The sequence below is a fragment of the Trichosurus vulpecula genome, chromosome 3 (genome assembly GCF_011100635.1).
Source record: "Trichosurus vulpecula isolate mTriVul1 chromosome 3, mTriVul1.pri, whole genome shotgun sequence".
Lineage (NCBI taxonomy): Eukaryota > Metazoa > Chordata > Mammalia > Diprotodontia > Phalangeridae > Trichosurus > Trichosurus vulpecula.
Genome location: NC_050575.1, coordinates 56369696 through 56387223, shown reverse-complemented (window position 1 = coordinate 56387223; position 17528 = coordinate 56369696). Strand labels below are relative to the sequence as shown.

Sequence of the window (17528 nt, the reverse complement as noted above, 5' to 3'; positions counted from 1 at the left end):
GGTTGGAGGGAGGAAGGGTTCAAAGGTGAAGAGAAACAGTCTCCTTGTTTACTTTACTTAGCTTCTGTGATGAGACCAGAAGGAATTTTGAAGCTACTTTAAGTTGGCTACAGGAACATGCTTGCTCAAGAACGTATGGTTTAGGTAGGTATCTTACACTATTCCCCTTTTTGACCCATGGCTTTGACAGGGATGCAAATGGTTGGAAATCACTTACATGTTCTGCCACCTAATAATACGCTGTTCTAAACCATAAGGATAAGGGGAAACTGGGGTATTATTATACTGGCAGTATATTTAGCTCCAGCTATCGGACCTCCTTTTAACCCCCTAGATTGTAACTTAGCTTTCATTGGCTGACCTTCATGTGGAAAGAGACTCCAAAACACATTTCTACCTTGTTTTTCTCAAGTGGAAATTCCCTTTTTAAAAGTATATTCAAGATACTCTGTGCAGTTCCATAGGCAATATCTTTCTTAGATTACTTGGTTACTTAGTCTTGGATTATCATCTCCTCTTTGTTCCTCTTGTAGGTACTCGCTTGCCTTGGGATGAACAGTGGCTGATTGAATCACTCTCTGATTCCACTATTTATATGGCATTTTACACAGTTGCACACTTGCTGCAAGGGGGCAACTTGCGTGGGCAGGCAGAATCTCCATTAGGCATCAGGTTAGTTAGCCAGTTCCTGGTCAGCTGGGAACACAGAACATTATTTGTATGTATGTGTAAATACAGTATTTTTAATAGTTAAAGCTGTGAAATGTGTTTTTGTTTTGAGACTGCATTTCACTGTCTTACTCAAGTGAGGCTCTGCATGGGCCTGATCCCATCACTGTTAGGCATGGAAGCTTTGACTTTTTTGTTTTCAACCTCAGCTGGTTTGCTCCTTCAGCAGCATGGTGGCCCTCTTCTTTAGGGGGCTTACTGTATTAATACTGGACTTATTGAGGATGCCCAATTGACATTAGCCCTTTGTTGGCTTAGAACTCTCAAGATAAGTTGATCCACTAACCTTAGCCTCCCTGACTAGCAGGAATTACAAGCAAGTGCCATCATCCCTGACAAAATTTTTTCTGGAGTTGATATCTAAATATGATCATTGTATGAAAACAGTTGCTTAGCAAAACAAAAAAACTTTCTATGTCTGGGCCAGAGAGGAAGCTTGGTATAATGACTAGAGAGCTGGTCTTGGAGTCAGGAACACCTGGGTTTAAGAATTAACTTTCATGTGCTAATTCTATGACCCTGGCAGGTCACTTAACCTCTGAGTTCCCCAGTCAACTTTCTAGATTATAAGTTGCACAGAAGATGCCAGCCTGCATTGTTGGAGGGAGTTTCCTTTACCAGTGAAGTCACAGGTCTGGTTTCCTCCCTAGTCCCTAGCAAAAAAACTTATCTGGGGCACAAAGTTCATTTAATGTTTTTGAAATGGTGTTTTTATTTTTTTCATTATTGGAATGAGGAGAAAGAAAAAATAGCCTTTTATTTCTCTCTGTCTTCTTTCTTCTGTCCTTAAGTACTATTACGGGAGACATTTCTCGTATTTGTCTCATCTACACCGAAAGAGAGACTCCTCTTTCACGCTTCAGTTGAATGGTTTCCCTGAGATTGTACTCTATATACTTCTGCAGTGTTTTTATTTCATAATCTTCTGCCTGAGAATCCTTCACTTCCTAAGTTGCCTGAAAAGTTCCAGGATACCCCTTACCAAGGTACAATTGTTGTTCTACAGAGCTCAAGAGATGACCAAGGAAGTTTGGGATTATGTTTTCTTCAAGGAGGCTCCATTCCCCAAAACTGAGATCCCAAAGGAAAAATTAGATAAGCTGAAGGAAGAGTTTGAGTTCTGGTATCCAGTGGATCTTCGAACATCTGGCAAGGATCTTATTCCAAATCATCTTTCATACTATCTCTATAATCATGTGGCCATGTGGCCAGGACAAAGGTGAGTACTGTAAAAACTTTGGTGTTTGGTAGCAAGGGAAATTCTGTAACGTTAGTTACAGTGATTTGGGATCTAGTTGCTTTGTTGGTGAGCTCTGAGTGACTTACCTTTGCTTTGGGTTTACTTTGGAATTTGTCCTCATGTCAATAAAGACTTTGATTCTTCTATATTTTAAAGGTTCTGTCTGAAAGCTGAAATCTGTGGACCGTCTAGGGCAAAGGTTTACCTCTGTATTTTTGTTTGCAACATCAGCATTTCCCCCCATACTACCCTTTAAAGTTCTTTGGAACATGGAAAAATTATACTCTCTAAGATGGAGAAATATATTCTCAAGTGATATGTTTAATAATAATGAATACTACCCATTAAGATGCTGTACTTTCTTGCTGGTACCAGATCTCAGTTTCTTAACTGGTGATTGAGGATACACTTTGAGGAACAGTAGGTTTACTTGAAACTTTGATGGAAGTTTAGGACACTAGGCTATAGTTACCCCAGTTTTGTTGTGGCCAAGAGAATAGGGTTCACATTCCAACTAATCGACACTCTGAGATTTTATATGACCATAAGTACTCAGGAACTCTGTTTCATCCTTCATTCTGAAGATTGAATCTCCTTAACAAGGGTAATTTAGAGGGAAAGTTGAGAATTCAGCTATAAACCATTGTGATCTCCTAAAGTAAAAAATTCACTTGTATGATGGCATGAATCCCTGACCATTGATGCATTCTCCCTTGCATAAAAAACTACTTGGAATGATTTTTAGATAATTCCATTTTTACAACCTTTACATATTTTAAATATAGGACTCTGGTGAAGCAGCCATTAGTATAGGAAAATGCCCTTACTATTGCTATCAGTAGTAATGATGGTAGCTAACATTTAGATAATACTTTAAGGTTCACAACACATTTTATATTACATTGTTGCATTTGATCTTCACTATAATCCTGTGAGGTAAGTACTACCGGTATTACCCCCTTTTTATTGATGGGGAAAGTGATTTGTCCATGCCTCTACAGCTATTAAGTGTTGCAGGTGGGATTCCTACTCAGGTCTCTGAAACCCTGTCTGCTACACAAACTGCATGCTAGCATATAAAAGCCTTTCCGTCGTTTTGCCTTAATTATCTGAGGACACATTTCGAAGCTTTAACAAATGAACCAAAATATTGTTATGTTTGCCACCTCAATGATTTTTTATCTTAAAAATACAAATTTAAGGAGCTTGTTTCCGTATCTTACATCAAGCCGCATACATACCTAAATCCACAGCAAATGTCACTTTTAGGATAGGTCGCTCTTATGCCAGTGATTGACTTGGCCCTTTGGGTTGCTTGTTTGACTTTGCTAATTATAGAACCGAAAGGTATTATTGATTGGACCAGTATTAGAAGGAATCATAGAATTTTGATCATTAGCACTAGATAGAACTTTAGAGGTCATTTGATCCAACCTCTTGTTTTTCAGTTGAAGAAACTGAGGCATAGAGAAGTGACTCGACCCAAAGTCACACAACAACTAGAACCAGAGCTCAGATCTCAGAGATTTAATTAGTAAACATTAGGCCTAAGACAAGAACTCTATTCTTTGCCTACTCCATTCAATGTCTGCATTCATATGGAAAGGAAATGTCCCTTGCTACTGTTCTTGGCTAGTCAAAATAAAAAGTTCCCTTGTGATTTCATGTCTTTTGAACAAAATTAGTTTTCTTTGTTCAAGAATAAAAGGCCAATAATATAGATTTTTGAAATAGGGAAAATTGTGTAGGATTCAAATGAATGTAATATTCTGCGTCTGGTTCACTAGTTTCGTTTTCTGAATTGTGTTAAAATTATTTTAAAGCAATTGGATAACTGATAGGTACTTTTCACTTAAGTGTTTGAAGCCTCCATTTTCCTAAGATTTCAAATCAAAACCATTATCTTCTTTAACAAAGTAACAAGAAGGTAACAATGTTCTTTAAATGCAGTGATAAATGGCCAGAAGCTGTGAGAGCAAATGGACACCTCCTCCTGAATTCTGAGAAGGTAAGAGTCTATGGCACTCCTGATTTAAGATTGTGGAGCTGATATGCTTTCTATTTTAGATATTTATTTGTTTTATGCTTTACAAAGTGTGCCTTTTAGGGTTAAGTAGCCTGAAATATTAAATATTAAGTTTAAAATGTCATTAAAATATAAGGCAAAGCTGCAACATAGGTTAAATTGTCTTTAAAAATGAGTTAGTGGGGTAAAGAGTAGGAATTTGAGAAGTGTGGGGAATATTACTGTATAATTGTTACTAGGACAAGAAAGAAAAGGATGATTCAAATTGTGCTTAGTAAGATCATAGCTAAACATCTTGGCTTATATAGTGCCTTTATTTTTGTGTTAGGAAAGACTTGCTAGTAAATTAACTTAAGGGAATTTCTAAAACAAATCTGAAGTATTTGAAGATAAAATTTTATATATGAAAAAATACTATTTTCCATTCCTAGGAATGGACAGGCAGTCATTAAAACTTGACTCCATCTCATGTCTGACACCTACTGGCTAAATGACCCATGGCAAGTCTCTTAACCTCTTAGTGTCTTAGATAACTTACTACGTGTACAAGTTCCACAGTAGTTGCTGGTTTGCATTGTGTGGAGGTTGTTTCCTCATTAGGAGTACCCTACCTCAGTGCTGAGTAAGCTAGCTGGAATAGTGCAGGGCTTCTTAAACTTTTCTCCTTTCTCCTTCTTTAAACTTGATCCACTGTTTAAGAAGCACTGGATAGTGGATAGAGTACTGGGCTCGGAATCAGAAAGTCATGAGTTCAAATCCAGCCTCAGACACTTACTAGCTGTGTGACCCTGGGCAAGTCACTTCACCCTGTTTGCCTCAGTTTCCTCATCTGTAAAATGAGCTGGAGAAGGAAATAGCAAACCACTCCAGTATCTTTGCCAACAAACCTCCCTTCCCCCTCCCCCCCATGAGGTACAACTGAAATGACTTAACCACAACTTCAATGAAATTACAAATCTAGACTTAAAGGAAAGCGAATGTGATATCAAATCCTAGTCATGCTATTTATAAACTTTGTGACCTGCTAGTGCTGAGAATTTGAACCCCTATCTCCTGTCTCTAGGTCTAATATTCTTTTCTTTTAAATCCTTGAAATTAAAAAATTCTGAAGTTAAAAACCAAGTAAAATTGGTATTTCTGTATATATTTTAGAATAGAAAAAAAAGATGATTGTACATGAAATTCTGAATCTTATGGATAATTTTTCTTCATTTTATTTATTTTTTTTAACTGGAATATTTTTTTCCCAGTTTAAATTTAAATTTATTTAACATATTTAGTTTTCAGCATTGATTTTCACAAGAGTTTGAATTACAAATTTTCTCCCCATTTCTACCCTCCCCCCCACTCCAGGATGGCATATATTCTGGTTGCCCTGTTCCCCAGTCAGCCCTCCCTTCTGTCACCCCCCCCCCCATCCCCTTTTCCCTTCCTTTCTTGTAGGGCAAGATAAATTTCTACGCCCCATTGCCTGCATATCTTATTTTCTAGTTGCATGCAAAAACTTTTTTTTTGTTGTTTTTGAACATCTGTTTTTAAAACTTTTTTTTTTTTTAAATGCAATTTATTTATTTAACATATTTGGTTTTCAGCATTGATTTTCACAACAGTTTGAATTACAAATTTTCTCCCCATTTCTGCCCTCCCCCCCCACTCCAAGATGGCATATATTCTGATTGCCCTGTTCCCCAGTCAGCCCTCCCCTCTATCACCCCCCTCCCCTCTCATCCCCTTTTCCCTTCCTTTCTTGTAGGGCAAGATAAATTTCTATGCCCCATTGCCTGTGTATCTTATTTTTTAGTTGCATACAAAAAGTTTTTTTGTTTTTGAACATCTGATTTTAAAACTTTGAGTTCCAAATTCCCTTCCCTCTTCCCTTCCCACCCACCCTCCCTAAGAAGTTGAGCAATTCAACCTAGGCCACACATGTATTATTATGTATAACCCTTCCACAATACTCATGTTGTGAAAGGCTAACTACATTTTGCTCCTTCCCAACCCATCCCGCTTTATTGAATTTTCTCCCTTGACCCTGTCCCCTTTCCAAAGTGTTTGTTTTGATTACCTCCACCCCCATCTGCCCTCCACTCCATCATCCCCCCGCCTTTTATTTTTTTTTTTTTATCTTCCTCCCTCTTCTTTCCTGTGGGGTAAGATACCCAACTGAGTATGTATGGTATTCCCCCTCAGGCCAAATCTGATGAGAGCAAGGTTCACTCATTCCCCCCTCACCTGCCCTCTCCCCTCCTCCCACAGAACTGCTTCCTCTTGCCACCTTTATGTGAGATAATCCATCCCATTCTATCCCTCCCTATCTCCCTCTCTCAGTATGTTGCTCTCTCATCCCTTAATTTGATTTTATTTCTTTTAGATATCTTCCCTTCATCTTCAACTCACCCTGTGTCTTCTCTCTCTCTCTTTTATATATATATATATATACACACACACAGAGATATATACATACATACACATTCACTTATATATATATATATATATATGCATATTCCCTTCAGCTACCCTAATACTGAAGTCTCATGAATCATACACATCATCTTTCCATGTAGGAATGTAAACAAAACAGTTCAACTTTAGTAAGTCCCTTGCAATTTCTGTTTCTTGATTACCTTTTCATGCTTCTCTTGAATCTTGTGTTGGAAAGTCAAATTTTCTATTCAGTTCTGGTCTTTTCACTGAGAAAGCTTGAAAGTCCTCTATTTTATTGAAAATCCATATTTTGCCTTGGAGCATGATACTCAGTTTTGCTGGGTAGGTGATTCTAGGTTTTAATCCTAGCTCCATTGACCTCCGGAATATCGCATTCCAAGCCCTTCGATCTCTTAATGTAGAAGCTGCCAGATCTTGGGTTATTCTGATTGGGTTTCCACAATACTCAAATTGTTTCTTTCTGGCTGCTTGCAGTATTTTCTCCTTGATCTGGGAGCTCTGGAATTTGGCAACAATATTCCTAGGAGATTTCTTTTTAGGATCTATTTGCGGAGGTGATCGATGGATTCTTTCAATTTCTATTTTGCCCTCTGGCTCTAGAATATCAGGGCAGTTCTCCTTGATAATTTCTTGAAAGATGATATCTAGGCTCTTTTTTTGATCATGGCTTTCAGGTAGTCCAATAATTTTTAAATTATCTCTCCTGGATCTATTTTCCAGGTCAGTGGTTTTTCCAATGAGATATTTCACATTGTCTTCCATTTTTTCATTCCTTATTCCAATAATTCATTCCAATAATATCTTGATTTCTCATAAAGTCACTAGCTTCCACTTGCTCCAATCTAATTTTTAAAGTAGTATTTTCTTCAGACCCATTCTTTCGGACCTCCTTTTCCATTTGGCTAATTCTGCCTTTCAAGGCATTCTTCTCATTGGCTTTTGGAGCTCTTTTGCCCTTTGAGTTAATCTATTTTTTAAGGTGTTGTTTTCTTCAGTGTATTTTTCAGTATTTTTTTGGGTCTCCTTTAGCAAGTCATTGACTTGTTTTTCATGGTTTTCTCGCATCCTTCTTATTTCTCTTCCCAATTTTTCCCCTACTTCTCTAACTTGCTTTTCCAACTCCTTTTTGAGCTCTTCCATGGCCTGGGACCAGTTCATGTTTTTCTTGGAGGCTTTTGTTGTAGGCTCTATGACTTTGTTGTCTTCTTTAGGCTGTATGTTTTGGTCTTCTCTGTCACCAAAGAAAGAATCCAAAGTCTGAGACTGAATATGCATGTGTTTTCGCTGCCTGGCCATATTCCCAACCAACTAACTTGACCCTTGAGTTTTTCAGTGGGGTATGACTGCTTGTAGACTAATGAGTTCTATGTTCCACATTTGGGGGGGGAGGTGCCAGCTCTGTCACACCAGCACTCCTCCTTCCCCAAGAACCCCCAACCGGGACTGGGCTTAGATCTTCAGCAAGCTGTGCACTCCTGCTCTGATCAGCCACTTAATTCCTCCCACCAGGTGGGCCTGGGGCCAGAAGTGGCAGCAGCTGTAGCTGCCTCACCTCCTCTGCCCCCGGGGCTGGAAGCCAAACCGCGAACTCCTTCCACTCCCGCAGCTTTTCCCACTAACCTTCTCCGCAGTTTTTGGTGTTTGTGGGTTGAGGAGTCTGGTAACTGCCGCAGCTCACTGATTCAGGGCGCTAGGGCCCCCTCCGCCCGGCTTCTGGTCTGGATAGTCCACGCCGCTCAGGCTGGGTTCTGCTCCACTCCGTTCCCAGCTCCGTGTGGGATAGACCTCACCCAGAGACCATCCAAGCTGTCCTGGTCTGGAGCCCTGCTTCCCTCTGCTGTTTTGTGGGTTCTGCAGTTCTAGAATTGGTTCAGAGCGATTTTTTATAGGTTTTTGGAGGGACTCGGTACGGAGCTCACGCTAGTCCCTACTTTCCAGCTGCCATCTTGGCTCCGCCCCCCTTTTTCTTCATTTTAAAATATAAATTCAGCATGTAACTTTCAGATCTGTCCTGCTTGTCTGGCCTTCTCTTTGTTCTTTTCTGTGCAGCTCTTTTAGGGAGCGTCCCTATCCCATTCTTCCCTTCCTTTATTGAAAAAAAAAACACCCTTGTAATAGATATGCATAGTTAAGGTAAACAGAATCTGAAAATGGCTGTGTCCAAACATGTATGTCTTTTTTCTCATCTTGAGTCCATCACCTCTTAGAGAACTGGGGACCATGCTTCATCATTAGCACTTTGGAGTTGTGGTTGGTTGTTATATTGATCAGAGTTCTTAAGTCTTTTCAGTGTTATTTTTCTTCATACTGTTGTTTTTATTATATAAATTGTTCTCCTGGTTCTTTTCACTTTGTTCTACATCAGTTTATATAAGTCTTCCCAGATTTCTCACGCAGTAATGTTCCCCTGCATATATGTACCATAATTTGTTCAACCATTCCCTAATTAATGGGTACCTTTTCAGTTTCCAGTTTTTTGCTACTACAAAAAGAGCAGTTATCAATATTTATGTAAATAGGGGTTCTTATCTTCTTTTTTTGATCTCTTTGCTGGATCAAAGGATTTGCAGTTTAGTCACTTTGGGGGCATTACTTGCCTTTCTCTTAGGAAAAATTAAAAAAAAAACCCTCATTTTTTATTGCTATATTTTGTTCTGCCATAAGACATTTCCCATCATACTTCCCTCCTGCACAAAATATAGTCTGAAAAAACAGTTAAGCAGAACTATCTGAGGACCAATTTGGGGACTGTCTAGTATACTGACTATCTTACTAACCAGTGCTAATCTATTTTCCATTTCAGATGTCTAAATCCACAGGCAACTTTCTTACCCTGGTCGAAGCTCTCGACAAGTTTTCAGCTGATGGTAAGAGTTATTATTACCTAATTACTTTATTCTGAATTTAACAAATACCAAATAAAATTAGCATTGCCACATATGTATAATAGAGAATTGTACCTTCAGCTAAGGATCTCTTAGTGAGAGTTAGTGAATGACTGTACACCTTGCTTTTCTTTTTAAGTATATAAGTTCAGCCTGTAGCTTTCAAATCTCTCCTGCTTGTCTGTACTTCTCTCTGCCCTTCCTTTTGTTTTCTTCTCTGTATGTTTAAAAAAGATACAAGTCTTTTTCATCTTCAACCTTTTCATTGTTTCGCCCCAAATGACCTTGGGATGACATTCCTTACCAGGGTCCCTTGCCACATTTTCTTTTAACTAGTTTTTTCTTCCCACTGCTTCTTTCTTTTCTCCTAGAAGCATTTGATTCAGTAGAGCATATTACGACCTTAAAGGCTCCTCCAACAAGATGTCTCCCATACATATGTCAAAATTATACATACTTCTTTGACACAGATAACAACGTGTTTGATGATTCCTAGAATATCAATGTCAAATGGAACATGAAGCAGGGAGATGTTTGCTCAACAAAGTTGTGGAAACACTTATAGAGGAGACCTAGTGCAGAGTCCATTTGGAGGGAAGGTTCCTTATAGACAGTGAATTACTCTAGATGTTCCTGTTAATGCATTAATTTTTTTGTGATTGCATCAAGCCCCTGAATGACAGAAGAGTCTGCTTTACTTATTTACATAGGAAAAAACAAGTGGATATGAAATTCCTATTGTCCAGACTGAATTGAAGTTGAAAGTATAATCTATAGAGCTCAGAGTTTGTGTGTATCTCTCTCTCCATTTCTCTATCATATATAATATATATGCACAGATGTGTGTGTGTATAATATGTATGTGCACATATGCACATCTATATACCTATAATCTCTTGGATGGACACTGCAGATGGATAATGAGTTGTGCCCAGAATTAAATAAGAAAAAGAGGGAGAACTGTTATTCCTTTTTTTTTAATTTATTTTTAGTTTATAACATTCAGTTCTACAAGTTTTTGAGTTCCAAATTTTCACTTCCTCCCTCTCCTTCCCCTTCCCCCCAAGATGGCATGTAATCTGATGTAGGTTCTACATATAAGTTCACATTAAACTTATTTACTTAATAGTCAAGTTGTAAAGAAGAATTATAACCAGTGGAATGAATCATGAGAAATAAGAAACGAAACCAAAAAAGAAGAAAAAAAAAAGAGCAAATGAACTTATTCCTTTAGGGAAATTTCAAGGTTCTTAAAATGACCTCAAGCTTTTCTTTGAAACAGAGGCCCATCTTTTTAATACTAGTATTCTTTTGGAGTTTTTGTGTGGCTTCAAGTCATGAAACGCTAATGCCTCCAAATATTTGACATTGAAAATCACTTAAAGATCAGCAGAGAAGCACACAATGGCAGCAGAAAAGCTGCAACTCATTACAAAGGAGGATTTCTAAAAGGGAAGTGCAAAGGATACTGTCAAAGAAATGTATGAGGAAAAAAGAAAATAGACTAGTCACATTTCAAAAATGAAGCATCTAACGGATGCCCTGGGTGCTTTGCTGATATCCTGGCAAGAAAAGCCCCAGCACACTGAGTGTACTATTTGTGGTGGGTAGGAAGACGTGAATGAGAGTCGTAAAGGGTGAGAGGGCATGGATTGGCTTCAGTCTGCATCTTTGGAGGGAATACCCACAACAGTAATTCAACAGGTCCATAGGATCTCAAATGATATGTATTCCTTTTTAATTTTTTTATCCTGAGCTTAAGCATCAAAGGAGATGAACATTTCTATATACATTGTAGAACTGAAGGAGAGGATTGTGGATGAAACTCTGTTTTGTAGAGTTTACTTTTATTTTTAAGCATGTAATAAATTCAACATGTAATGTTCAAGCTGAAATGAAGTTCTTTGATTCTTTCTGTCTTTCCTTAATGTCCTATTCTTGATCTCCCTTTTCCTCCCATGTCTCCCCTTCTTAACAGATTCTTAACACTTAACATATATGCACAGTCAGGCAAATCAAATTCACACATCCATGTTCAGAAGTATCTTATTTTGTATCTTGAGTTTATCAGTTCTCTGTCAGGAGGTGAGAGTTGTGATTGGTCACTTTGTTAAGCAGAGTTCTTAAGTCCTTTAAAGTTATTTGTCTTTAGTGTTACTGTTACTTGTAAATTATTTTCACTTCATTATGCCTAATTTATACAAGTCTTCGCAGGTTTCTCTGAAACCATTCCTTTCATTATTTCTTATGGTGCAATAATATTCCAATAAATGAACATACTGTGATTCGTTCAGCCATTTCTCAATTGATGGGCACTTCCCTAGTTTCAAGTTCTTTGCCAATACAAAGAGTTGCTATGAATATTTTTGTGTCTATGGATCCTTTTCCTCTTTCATTGATTTCTTTAGAGTATAAGTCTAGTACTATATTGCTGTATCAGAGGGTATGCACAGTTCATTGACTTTTGAGGTATAGTAAAAGGCATTTATTCTTTAGAAGAACCAGCTGTCTTACTCTTCACTACTGTTTCCCTTAGTTAAGTGAGAGTTCTGATGCTGTGTGTTATACATGTGTGTATTTGTATTAGCCTAAAGACACTGTTTCCTGCTTAGGTAACCCACTCATCGTATCATCTATCATTTGTCTCTTTTCACACCACCAATTTCCAATATGCTTCTGTTTGTCTTTCTTGGAAACCAGGATTTTATTTAGGGAAATTTTAGTTAAAAATTGATTCCTTAAGATTGTTCCTTAAGATGGTATGAAATATGGATGGTTTCTGTTATTTAATTTAGTATCCAAGCTTTTTTACTTCAGTGCTTTATACAAAATGAGTACCAATTAAATGTATATTGAGTTGAAATTTCATGATATATTTTTTCTATCTTTAAAGGCTGAAGAGAATGTGACTCCTTTTGTTTATCATTTTCCTTTGCTTCATTAAAGAAATTTTGGTTTACTGTCACAATGTCTGAGAAAAGTATTTGCTTTTAAATTTGTACAGATTTACATAGATGGCACAGATAATTTATCAACATAATTGGGATCCCCCATCAACAATTATCATCTCTTTTTTATGGTTTATTATAAAATAATGTATGTAGAACCAGTCTCAGAATCAGGAAGGTCTGGATGGGTTTAAGTTCTCTCTCTGAATGTCACTGGCTGTAGTTCCCTGGCAAAGCACAAGTCAGTGCTCTAAGCAACTATCCGAGCCGCACAGAAGGTGCCAGTCTTCATTAGGAGAGTGTTTTCCTCACTGGAAGTTCTCTCCCTACACTATTGAAATCACCCAGTCCTATTCTATCTCATGCTAGGAATATTTTTATAGAAATTGTTTTTTTTGTCTTGTTAATAACAGCCTTCATATGTAGTCCTCGATGTAAATTAAAAGAGTACAATCAGTTTTATCTAATTGTACAATATTGTTATTCAGAAAGAGTGTACCAATTCATAACTCCCAGCATTTTCAAAGGTGTATGTGTTTCCTTCATCCTCATCAACACTGGACTTTATTGTTTTAACTATCTGTCTCAAAGTTGTTTTATTTTCATTTTTCTGATTACTAATGAGTTATTTGTATTTCTTATTTCAAAACGTATCTGTTCATTTTCTCTGACCACTTATCTAGGAGCCTACTCTTATTTAAGAGCTTACTCTTATAAATTTATGTCAAGTCTTTGTAGCTTTTATCAGACTTTTATCAGAAATGTTTATAGGAAAGATTTTTTCCCATCTTTTTTTACCTTCTGTTATGCAAGATTTTAAAAAATTTATATATACTCAAATGAAAACAATTGTCATTTCTACCATTAAGCCAACCTGAGCCCAGTGAAGTATATACCCTTTTGCTCAGTTTTTATGCAAATTTTGCCTTTAACCCAGGGCAGGTGTTCAATGAGTGTTCAACTGGATAGTTGGTCAACTTTTTTTCAGGAATGCGCCTGGCTTTGGCTGATGCTGGTGACACTGTTGAAGATGCTAATTTTGTGGAAGCTATGGCAGATGCGGGTATTCTCCGCCTTTACACCTGGGTAGAGTGGGTGAAGGAAATGCTTGCCAATTGGGACAGCCTGAGAAGTGGTCCTGCTAGCACTTTTAATGATCAAGTCTTTGCCAGGTAACATATGGAACCAAAACACTTTGTACATCACTTAGTTCTCATGTATTTTTAAACTTATTTACATTTAATTTTGCTCTAAAATGTAGGAAGATAGGGTAGGAAATATTGCAGAAAAGACAAACAACAGGAGTTAAGGTGAAAATAAGTGGAAAAAACCCAATATGTACTATTGTCAAGGAATGGGAGCCATAAGTAGTGTCAGGCAAACTGCCAAATTTAAGGATGAATAGATTGCCAGGAGACTACATGGAAGCAGATTTTAATGAATATAAAGGAGGTGTTATTATTTTTAAACAATTAGTAATGTTTGTATTTTGGCATTGCTGTTTATTAGTAAATATAATAGCTCTTTATAATTGTCTTATGCCCTTTAATCACATTTTGTATTTAATGTTCAATAGTGAAATGAATGCGGGAATTGTGAAAACAGAGCAGAATTATGAGAAGATGATGTTTAAGGAAGCTTTGAAAACGGGATTTTTTGAATTTCAGGTAGACACAAGTATTGCTGTAGCTAAATTCTATAGATAATATCATTTGGTAGCTAAATTATATAGACTTAGAGTGTCGTTTTCTTATGCATCTCTTTTTATTTATCTATGTGTATGTGTCTATATTTTCCCTGTTACTTAAATGGACATCTGGTAAATTGAAGGTAGTTTTCTGTCAAATCGATCTCTCCTGATTCCTAAATGTGTTATGATTTTTTTAATAATTGACCTTTATGGTATTTCTGCAATAGTGAAGTTAGGCACAGGACATAAAGAAATGGAATAAATCTGAAAACTAGATAGGTTTTCATTGAACACTTTTCCAATAAATAAATAAATTAAAAAAAAAAAGAAAACTTTTCCAAGTAAGGAAAAATTAAGCTAGTTCCACAGGTTTTTGTATGTCATCAAAGCTAATTTTGTAACCAAGCATTTTCTGAAGTTTTCCATAAGGTGTCAGTATCGCACCATGTCTGAGAGTTGTGCCTGAAAACCAAATGGAGCTTCACTTAAAAAGCTGCTTTATAATGTATCACTTTGGTCTTTATTTGAATGACTTGCCTTTCTGACACGTGATTAAATGGGTCAAATGCTGATCATAATAATACATCATATTTATTGCTTTTTATCTTGGTCTGTGATATTTTCTATCTTTCCCAAGTACCATTTAGTAGTAGGACCTGATAGATGGTTAAAATTGTGCCATTGTCTTTTATGCCTCAACAATTAGACATCTTATACCTTATTATTTTCCTTCAGTTAGTATAATGTAAAACTGACACATCCCTTTTACATAGATTCATATTCATTTATTATAGGGCTTAAAAATGAGTAAAGCCTATTTAATAATCCTTAGAGGAAGGACTTTTAATGTTTAACATTTTATGCATTAAGTGCCATTTTGCCTTCATTTCAAGATGTATGACTTTTATTTTAAAGGCATTTAACAGTTAGAATGGCCAATTTTGCTTCTTTTAGGCAGCAAAAGATAAGTACCGTGAATTAGCTATAGAAGGGATGCACAGAGATCTGGTGTTCCAGTTTATTGAAGTTCAGACTCTCCTCTTGGCTCCAATTTGCCCACATATATGTGAACATGTCTGGACGCTTCTGGAAAAGGTACTACTAGGAGGTTTTGATTATTAAACAGCATGCCATGTTAAAAACAATCAGAAAACCAGTTGTTTACAAAATCAATGTCAGAATCAACAGAATAGCTACTGCTAAGTTGGGTTGTTGATAAGTGTTTACCTGTACAGCCTTCCTTTATACACTTAGGACATTTATATTTTAAGTTTATATGCTTATCCTTATGTTGTTTAACCCCTAATTTCTAGAATTAGAATATGCTCTAATGTAGACGTAACTACTTGTCTAGTAAAATTTTAGATTTAATCAGTTAACATTTTTAGAACTGTTTAGTTTACCTATGTCTAGCTGTTATGGACCACTTATATAGATTGAGCTTCTGCACAAATTTCTTGTTTTTGTAATAACTCCTGGTGTATGTAAGAATGCATATGTGAGTACATATTATCATTCATAAAGATTAGTTATCTTTTTTCTAGTTTTTTTTTAGAGTTGCATATAGAATTACTATCTGGTTTAATGGTTCCTACGTAATCCTACGAAGTATTCTTATATATTTCTCAGTACATGGACTGTGCAAAATGTGCTAATATGTACCCCTAGCAGTCATTAATTAAGAATTTGGTGTATTAATATGATAAAATGATGTCTTGTATAATTTATATAATAGCTATTAAATTTAGGCACACTAAGATTATATAATTTTCTTTGAAAGTGAGCATATGTGTGTGGGCGTTAATACAGTTGTAAAAAAATGACTGTTAATTAAAAATATAGAGTAACTTCACAGCTTGATTTTAGGGTGTTTTAGATTAGGTTCTGAAGAAGTGTGTTGGTTTGAATCAAAGTCAGAATTGAAGGCATATCCATGATGATAATCTTGCTATGAAACTATGGTAGATTCTGGTTGACAGGTGTTAGCTAATTTCACTGAACCTTTTTTCTTTAAATAAAAGCCTGACTCAATCATGAAAGCTGTCTGGCCAGTGGTGGGTCCCATCGATGAAACCTTGATACGTTCCTCACAGTACCTTATGGAAGTAGCTCATGACCTGAGACTACGGCTTAAGAACTATATGATGCCAGCCAAAGGAAAGGTGAAATAATTAATTTGAAAAAAAAAATATTGGGAAAGCTGCATCGTAAAAAAAAAGTATGCTGTGTATTTGTCTCTTAACTGTAAAAGGGAAGGGGAAGGGATGTTTCATTTTTATTAAGCGAGAAGTGATTGACTGTTTACCGTTTTCTTGCCCATGTATAGAAGGTTGACAAGCAGCCACCACAGAAGCCTTCTCATTGCACCATTTATGTGGCAAAGAATTTCCCACCTTGGCAACATACAACTCTGTCAGTTCTGCGTCATCACTTTGAGGTGATGTTTTTTGACATGTTCATTTCTCCATTGTCACATTTGTTTTCCTAGTGATCACTTTTTGCTCTTATTGTGTATTAGGGGCTGGGGAGAGGAGTGTCTATGTGTGACAAAAACCATCTTTGGTCCACTTTTTTGAGGATGGGCTTTGCTTTACTTTGGCAGCTGTCCATTTGATGCCAGTTTAAAAGATTCTGACACTTAGGACTTTGGAAACTTTCAAACAAGATTTCAGCAATGTTTTGTAGATAGTAATTAAGGGATGGCTTTTTTTTCCCTCTGTGAGTTCTTCTTAGTTAAAACTATGAAAAAAGAGAAATAATGAGCTTTTCCTTTTGAGTTCTTTGTTATGACTAGAACATTGAAGGCGCATACAGTCTCACAACCTTATTATGCTTGAAGGATTATAACTTCTGGTCTTGGGTATGTTAAAAAGAAATGCTTAATTTCATAATTACCTGCAGGAATAGAGGGCTGTAAAATGTGTTTGGCTCTGTCAAGTAAATAGCTATTAAATATGACAGCTCTTTCAATACTTTTCATTAACATTTTAAAGGAAACTTAATACTTAAGGCCTATACTAGATTTTCCTGAGGAAAAAAAATCACCCACAACTTTTTTTGCTCATCAAAATATGGTAGAAGTGGTACGAAATATATTTTTGTCTTTTTCATAGGAACAGTAGCAGACACAGAAACACCCAGGTACACTTTAAAAGGAGGTGCTGTGCTGGGAAGGTGGAGAGCTTGCCAAAATATGACCTAGGTGATCAAAGAAGAATGGATTCTCAGCTTGGATTTTCCAAATCTTTATTGGATTTTCATTCCAATACTCTTCACAGATTTTTAGGTTTAATTAGCAAAGCCTCAGGGTGAAAACGTTTAAATTGAGTGAGACAAGGTTGCTGAAAAGCGAACAACAGGCATGTGGTGTGTTCCCTATAAAATTTTTCCTGGGAGAGAACCACCCTTCTTTTCATTTGTACTCTAAATAGGACTAGAAGGTACTTTTCAAGTTCTCAGATTTTGAAATTTATGGCTCATAAATCCACTCTGAGGATAGAAAAAGTAGATTGTGTTTCTGTGGGAACATACTTTTCCCAATAAGTACCTACAAAAAGTCACTAAA

General features: G+C 36.6%; 1 protein-coding gene across 1 annotated transcript in view; it reads left to right on the top strand.

Annotated features, from left to right (window-relative positions):
- Nucleotides 1-17528, top strand: part of LARS1 (leucyl-tRNA synthetase 1) — a 55748-nt gene that overhangs the window by 23979 nt on the left and 14241 nt on the right. Inside the window, exons 18-27 of the mRNA XM_036749544.1 lie at nt 62-144; nt 534-672; nt 1736-1948; nt 3920-3977; nt 9244-9307; nt 13262-13445; nt 13850-13940; nt 14918-15058; nt 15985-16125; nt 16290-16400. Of these exons, the coding sequence (XP_036605439.1) occupies nt 62-144; nt 534-672; nt 1736-1948; nt 3920-3977; nt 9244-9307; nt 13262-13445; nt 13850-13940; nt 14918-15058; nt 15985-16125; nt 16290-16400 (1225 nt within the window). The remainder of the gene's footprint in view (nt 1-61; nt 145-533; nt 673-1735; nt 1949-3919; nt 3978-9243; nt 9308-13261; nt 13446-13849; nt 13941-14917; nt 15059-15984; nt 16126-16289; nt 16401-17528) is intronic.